This window comes from Channa argus, chromosome 17 (assembly GCF_033026475.1).
Source record: "Channa argus isolate prfri chromosome 17, Channa argus male v1.0, whole genome shotgun sequence".
NCBI classification, from domain to species: Eukaryota; Metazoa; Chordata; class Actinopteri; order Anabantiformes; family Channidae; genus Channa; species Channa argus.
The window spans coordinates 10390625-10398708 of NC_090213.1; the positions used below are offsets into that span (position 1 = coordinate 10390625).

General features: G+C 40.2%; 1 protein-coding gene across 6 annotated transcripts in view; it reads left to right on the top strand.

Moving 5' to 3' along the window:
- The window catches only part of sash1a (SAM and SH3 domain containing 1a), a 143755-nt gene extending 135991 nt beyond the window's left edge, over positions 1-7764 (top strand). For all 6 annotated transcript variants that reach the window (XM_067481497.1, XM_067481498.1, XM_067481499.1 and 3 more), the window contains 3 exons: positions 1201-2231; positions 4795-4926; positions 5158-7764. In XM_067481497.1, the coding sequence (XP_067337598.1) occupies positions 1201-2231; positions 4795-4926; positions 5158-5418 (1424 nt within the window). In that variant the 3' untranslated portion in view covers positions 5419-7764. The remainder of the gene's footprint in view (positions 1-1200; positions 2232-4794; positions 4927-5157) is intronic.
- Positions 7765-8084: the final 320 nt, after the last annotated feature.

Genomic DNA, 8084 nt, shown 5'->3' on the forward strand with positions numbered 1-8084 from the left:
GCGTGAGCGTTTATCTACAGCCTCATAGGTCTGCTAGAATGGCTGTAGTATTGTATAACTTGAAGCATTATTTAAAAAAAATCACTAAACCATCAATACATCCAAATGTCTCAACATAGAGTGGAGAAGATCTCATGATGTGAAAGAATTAAAATTATTTTTGTCTAAATTTTTCAGCTCAAAGTATTTTCAAAAAGTAATTTAGTAACAACAACAAAAAGCATTTAAACCCAATAAAACCCAATATCCTTAGGCAATGACAAGCCAAAAGTTGCCAAAGTTGACTAATAAATAACATTTTGAATAACAGTTTATGCATTTTGAATTTTGATGGGTTACAGTCAGCAGACCTCATTCTTCTCTGAATCCTGAAGTCAGGAAATGAACATAGCCATTAAAGTAAATATAGCATCTCTTGAAACTGTCAAGTTAATTTATTCTCATCCATCTGACCTAAATGGTGATAGTGAAAACACCAATATTCTTCACTTTTTTTTGACATTTCTGGGAAACATTTCATCGCATTCCATTTATTGAACTTTTTTATCTTTCCACCATTAAGGCTCTTTGGCTGGTTACACTTTTTTGCATCCATAACATCCCTCTATTTTTCCCTATAAGCCAAAGAATGGAGGGTAAGTTACTTCAGCCTTTTGTTCCAATTTTTCTAATGTATTCCTTCCACATATCTTTATTTAAAATTGCTTCTCTGACAACAGCAAGTCATTTGGTTCATGTGTGAAATTATCCCAGTGCCACTCTGCCTCTTCTTCATAAACCCTTTCGGGTTTGACTGTGGTTTGTAGATACACTTTAACACAAAAAAAAACATTTCATACTTGCACAAGTAATTTTGCCGTAGCTCTGGCAGACTTACTAAAAATATCTGGTGGTGTGAACTGATTTTTTCCGATAATACAGTTTTTGTGTCTAATGTCATTTTTTGGCTTTTACAACATCAGCCTTTTTTTTTTTCTTTGTCAGACTGCAGCCACCACAAGACGCAAAATAAAACATGGGAGATAAAAGGCAGCTGAGGCAGAAAAATACTACGGAGTCATGCAATATATTAATTTGAAAAAGATCTGAATATTGTTGATTTGTGCTGTAGCAAATTAAAGAGTGAGGAACTTATTCCCTTTTAGTGTTTTATAACAGTCTAGAAACTTGTTTACACTAGTTTTTAATTTTCTTTTTCAGGTAAGAGCAGGAAAGTTTCCCGTTCTAGTCGTTCTTCAGCAGGCCTCCAGTCTCCAGACTACCCCACTCTGCCCATGACCCGTTCAACTGAGGCTCTGCAACAGAACAGCAAGAACCAACGCACAAAGTTCCCCCGGAGCTTCTTCATCAAACCTTCCCTGAAGGGCTTCAACTTGCTGGGGCTGCGCAAAGCTCAAAGACAGTCCCCCATCCCAGCCAGCCGCAGCTGTGAGGACCTGGATGGACCCTCACATTCCACTGGACCTTGGAAACGCTCCCATTCTCTTGGAGATCTGCACTGGGAGCAGACATGTGAACAGAAGAAAGATCTGGGTATCGAGGTTAAACCCACCAAGGAAGGACCTAAATCAGGTAGCCCCACCAAGGTCAGTAGAAATGAGGGTGTCCCAGCTCAGTATGGGCCTCCAATAGTTAGCCCTAAAAAAAGGGCAGAGAGACCACCCATACCCTCCCAGCTGCCTCTCCGCTCTCCTTGTCCCACAAGCCAGTCCCCTAAATATCCAGAGCTCTTCTCTAGTCCTAGTCCAAGTCCCCCAGAGTCTATTGCAGAGAGGGTAATGCGGACTCATCCCAAAAAGCCTCCAGTCCCTCCTCCTGTCCCTGCCAAAAAGTCTAAGGAAAGACTAGCTAATGGTCTATACCATCCCCCTCTCTCCCTGCCCTCCTCACCATCTCCCACTCCTTCTCCTACCCACTCCGTTAACCGTTCTCACCCCAGTAGCCCCATAATCCAAAGCAGTAGCAGCAGCAGCCCCAGTGCCCCTGCTCTGCCCGCCAAGAGCCCAAGCAGCCACACCAGCCCTTGTGCCACCTCGTCAACATCATCGATGGGCGAGGAGCCAGGCACCCCACCAGCTGTGCAGCCTCCATGGCTTTCAGATCTGGGGGGCAAGGTGGCTGTTGCAAGAAAAGTCTCCCATGCCAAGATGACTTCTGACCTGCTCACTCTGCTGGAACAACGACTGGAGCTGGAGGGAATCGATCTAACAGAGGAACCCTACTCGGACAAGGTTAGCAAAGTATCATTAATCTAAACACGAGCCAAAAAAAAAAATCACTTTACATTTTGGCTGTTAAATATTGATGAGCACACAACTGCTCAGTATTTGTGTGCTCAGTATTTACTTAATACATGCTTATATACTTCAAAGATGCTTCCAAAGAAAAAAGAAATTTACCTAGTCCCTTGAAACATTTTTACACTTAAATATGTTGATAATGGTGCATTATATTTATACAGCAGTTTAATAAACATTAAAAACACAAAAATCTGAAAGATGCATATAAATTAGAGCAGATGTAAATATTGGTTAAAGCAGCTTTTGAAAGGTTGGTTTTGAGTGGCTTTGTAAAGCTATGGAGGGTGGCAGGCTGTTTGAGGCCAAAGGGGAGAGAACTCCAGAGGCTGGGGACAGTATTGGTGTCTGTTTCGAGAGAGAATTTCTTTGTGAGGGATTTTAGACCAATCAATATTATTTTGGTTTTAGAGCTGTTCATTTTGAAAAAGTTGGCCTGCATCTCTTCTTTTTCAGGAAAGTTGAGAGGGTGGAGTGAGTTGTAGGTGTGAGGAGTTTGGTGGTTATGTTCAGCTGTACGTCATTAATATAGCAGGGAATGCTGAGACCATGTCATTGTACGCCGTCACATAATGGTTTTCAGTAAAACAATTGATATGTTAGGATACAATTTATTTCAAATTAGAACATATCACAACATCTCGTAAACGTAATTAATTTTTAGATATGCATGGATGGGCATATGCACTGGCTGTTACTTGTCATTCTTGTTTACCTAATTGTTTATTTGAAAGCAAATCTTCCTATTAAATGCTATTTGCCATATTTGTCACATTGTCTGCTTATTCTTGTCAGTTTTCATGCGTATGTAAATTTGATGTTTTCTGGTCTGACACCCAGTCGTCGCCTACTCTAGAGAAAGCTGTAAAATTATAGTATGTACGACAGGCAGAGGGAGCTGTTCTCCAATGGACAGCGCGACACACCTACTGACCCACTGACCTTGCACTTGTTGCTCCCCTATACCCCCAGGTATAGGGGATGAGCTGTTCTATTAAAAACAACATCTTACACAATACCTTAAAAAAAACTGAAGCAATTTCCATGGTTAATGTGAAAATGGAGACATCTCGGTGCTGTACTTCTGGCGTCTGGCGTCAGGCTCATTTGGTTCAACATTGTAACATGCCCAACTTAACTCGTAATTTGACTGCCGCTTGGATCAAAATTGCTCAGTGTTTAGTCCAACAACATCAGTGGATGCTTTAAAACTAATTTAGGTTTAAAAATAGACACTAGAGTTTTTTTGTGTGTGTACACATGGCCATGTTGAGTAATGGCTTGTATTTGTAAGTGTGTGCGCATGTGTGAATCCACAGTAATAAATAGACGGCCTTGAACTGAGGGGGAAAGGCTGTGGGTTGAGTTTCACTATGATGCGGTTGAGACTGTTAAGTTTATGGGCTAAATCGTGCTGAAGGCAGACGGGGTTATAAAACCCTGTGCCAATTGCCAGACCCCCGGATTTGTCCCCTTTAACATGGAGGGGCCCCTGGCATCCACAGGGAAACTCTACACACAGATGTGAAGAGATGAGGTGAGAAATGGTGCATTGGACCAAAGCTCAGCTTTGCTGGATTTCTTTTAGCCGAAAGTGGATTGGCAGAGACACGAGACTCACACGGCTGCTTTAGTAGCAACAGTGTGGACGTTTTGTCTAAACTAAACCATTTAAAAAGTAGTTACATTTACAGTCAAGTATAGATTGTTGGGATTGAATTAAATAACATTATTGTACCTCTTGAAACTTTAGTTGTTTAAAGGCATCTGCTCTCCTCTCTCCGGAGGGATTGAGTCCTTCATCCACCCACCATTTCATCCTCAAAAGACCTCCGGTCCAGTTTGGCCAACCAAACCCAGGCCTTGCTGGAAACCTGCAGGTGTCTAAACAAACAGAGTAACAACTAACAAAAGTTCAGGATAGTTCTTCTTCACGTGTCCTCACATATTCACTACTTTTTAATTCATTTTAATTACTAGAATCTTACTCTTCCCCCCCCTCCCATCCCCCTTTTCTAAACCTTAGTCATTTCTCACTTCTGTGAGTGCAAATCAGGATAAATGAGATGTTATTCAGTCTTTTATACAATTTCAGAAAAACTAAAAACAGCTGTTAGTAATGTGATGATGTGTGATATCTGTTTAAGAGGCAGAAAAAGAATATGCTGATCTGAGTTCAGTTATAGTCTACTAAATAGCGTCTTTATTCTGAAACGTCTGCCTCCTTTTAGAATTGTGCTCATTTCTGGCCTGTAATATAACCCCATTAGTCTGTTTTAGTCATTTGTGAACAACCAGATCTCACACTGCATGATTACCGTAATAGGGACAATAAGCATAAGCAGAACAAATTTAAAATGCTCTCACTGGTTTTCTCTCCGTACTTCTGATGCATCAAAATGCCTTTTGTTAATGTATCGAATTTTGTGCTTTAGAACTATCAATCTTTCAGTCTCACCATGCTCAAGTCTCTCTTTCCACCCTCTTTTTCCCCCAGCATGGTCGGTGTGGGATCCCACATCCGCTGGTGCAGCGTTACTCTGAGGACTTTGAACAGCCCGTCAAGGATGTGGCTACCACCATGGACCAGCTCCGGGTCAAAGAGCTGCGCAAACAACACCGAATGGCTGTAAGACGATAGCACTGGTTTACCTATGTGCTTCATAAGAATAAAGACTTTTTATTTAGTTTAAGTGAGGCTTAATGAGGCTTTTGTTAGGAGGTAACAATAGTGCCATCACTGTTATTATTGTTATAATTGGCCTAAAAAAACTTTACATGCTTTGCCAAAAACGGATTTTGGAATCACCACTGAAGCATTTACTAAAGCAACTAATGCTTTATTATCCAATTTGCTCAGATCCCCTCTGGAGGTTTGACAGAGATGTGCCGGAAGCCTCTGCCCTCAGGTAACATCAGCACCGTCTCTGATTGGCTCATCTCCATCGGCCTGCCCATGTACGCCTCAGCCCTGGCAGCTGCTGGAGTCGACACGCTAAGTCGCGTGCCCTTGTTAACGGAGAGCAGTGTTTGGGACGCTGGGGTGCGGGATGAAAGACACGCCCGTCGGCTGCTTAGTGAGGCGCAACTTGTCAGCGCACACAGAGAGGTGCAGCCCTAACCGCATTGGTGGGTTCAGGCTGGATAAAAGGTGCCAACTTAATGGTCAGTACTGTCTCATTTAAACACGGTCTTTAGGTGGCCAGTGGCAAATTTGCCACAAGACTGAACAACCACCCAGGTGACCACAGCACTACAATACTTCCTGTCCCGCACGTTTCAGGACTTAAGATGAGGCACCCTGCTCTCTGATTTTGGCTCTTTGTCGTTCTGTCTTTATCAAATGTTTACTGCATTAAGGAGTTCCTCCTCACAGCCAAGATAAGATTTGAGATGCCTTTTAAAAAATACTGTAGACTCACTCTGTGGGATGTCTTCCATTCTGAGGACACCCACAGAGTCTTAAAATAAAGACTCGGATCTGCCTATAAGGAAGATGGCACAGTCTTTTTTAGGATGGATGTTTTTTTAAAACACTGAAAGAAGTTTATTTCCTGCATATTTCATAAGTGCTTCATTTTCATCTCTTGTGGAAAGACTACAGTATCTGAGGGCCTTGGCCAAGGTGATTTCCTTCACATTCAGTGTCTCATTCCCAGTAACAGAATGATGATGATGACAGAAGTCTCTGTCTGGACTTTTAATCAGCTAAAAACATACAGCAAGCCACAAATCAATGGTTGTTTAGAGATGGCTCGTTTTGTTTTATGTTTCTGTATTATATCATAATGCATATCTTAATTTTTTAAATTATGTTAAAATCTGTTTGCATTTTGAATGTTGCAGCCTTATCTTGAGGCCAACTCTCAGTCATTTCTAAGTTGAAACAGCTGACATCCCACTTTTATTTTTTCATATTATACTGTTTGTCCTATTTCACGCCATATCTTGGATGCACACCCTGCACCAATATGAATATCTTACAGAAGCTCTGGTTTGTTGCACCTTTATTAAAATCGGCAACAGTACATTCCTGTGTATCCAAGGACATTTTTGTTTCCTTATCATTCTTATTGAATAGCTACAGTACAAGAAATGGAGAGAATTTATGAACAAGCACATACATAATCGTACACATCTTCCTTCACATGGATATGGACCAGACAACATGCTTCAGATATATCATGGGTGATGATGATACAAAAAAACCAAGGCAAAACACCGACATTATTCCATACTTAGCACTTATCAACATTTCCACTTTACATGCTTCCACGTTGAGAGTTGGAGTGGAACTGGGAGAGAGGAAAAAATTAAATGTTCCAAAGACATCTGGGCTGTCATGTGTGGAATTTATTGGACTTTGGTTACAGCACTGAGAATATATAGCAGAATAATAAGCTGGTTCTGGTTCTAAAAAAATTATACTATGGCTGTCATTAATTCTTAATTGGACACACTGTGGATAGATGGTATGAACAATTGCATCAGGTGAAGGGCTGAACTTAACCTCAGCATATATCATAACACACTAAATGGTCTCACAAATCAGGGAAACACGGTTGGGTTACTGTTCCAACTTAGGGCCAAAAATCAAGCTGAAAACAATTACAAATTCTTTGCTTGGCTACAAATACTCGCCGTCTGTGTATTTCCCCCATTTTTTTATTCTAACAAAAGCTTCTGTATCTAAGTCAGTTAAGTGAACAGGACTTATTCCATGGACATCACATGTAAACTTTGACCGTGGATGCAGTGATGCAGTGGGCACTTGATAGATAGATGTTTGATGCCTTTTGCTCTTCAATCAAAGTGGTGCTCTGGGAAAGTAAGTATTGGGGGATCATTATTAAAAAGGAAAATGCCCAAGGTGTGTTTTGTAAAGAATGAAAATACTGACACTGTAAATGCACTTTAGAGGGTAAAATTTAGCTCTTTCAGGAGTGAAATTGGCTACATTTTGTTCACAGGTCCATAAATGGACATTTTTGTCAGGTATCATAAAGGCTTTCAGTGGGTTATGCTGGTATTTTTATTTAGTATTGACTTCCCAATGCCAAGTTTAATAACCATTCATGAGTTAACCTGTTTCAGTTGCTCACTTGGAGTTGTTTTGCAGTCTTAAAAAAATATATTCTTAATTACATATATGAAATGCTTAGCAGAGGTTACACATTCTGTATATGTAATTGATATTTGAATAACTTATTTTTGCTTTTTTTTTCACATCAACTGTAATTAGCTGTACTACAATATATGAATAGCAATACCTTCCCGCATAATGCATATTGCTTTAGCTGGTGAGGAACTACAATATGTATTGTAAAATATGTGTAAAAATTATTTTATTGGGTTTTCATGTACCTAATGATTGTCCATACATATTTGCTTCTGTATTGAAATGGCAAAAGTAATGTCCATAACTATTTGTCATCTTGAAATATAATAAAAACTGTTTCTTGCCATACACTGGCCTGCTTGTCACTCATGCACACACGCTGTAATGGAAAGATGTGGGTCTGGCCTCCAGACTGTCTTCATCAGTGTGGTTAATTGACGTTGCAGATTACTCCGCTGACTCTTATTTTATGATTGAAAATGAAAAAGCTATGCAAACAGAAGGAGTTTATTTGATTAAAATCTGTCTTTCAAACATGTTATTATTCATAGATCTAGAACTGAGGATAGAGGCTAATATAATTTTTTTTTAAGTTAGGTCACAAGGAAAAAACAGACAACTCTGTGACCTTTTTGGGAAGTGTACACCACAGTACAGTAGCAGAGAAA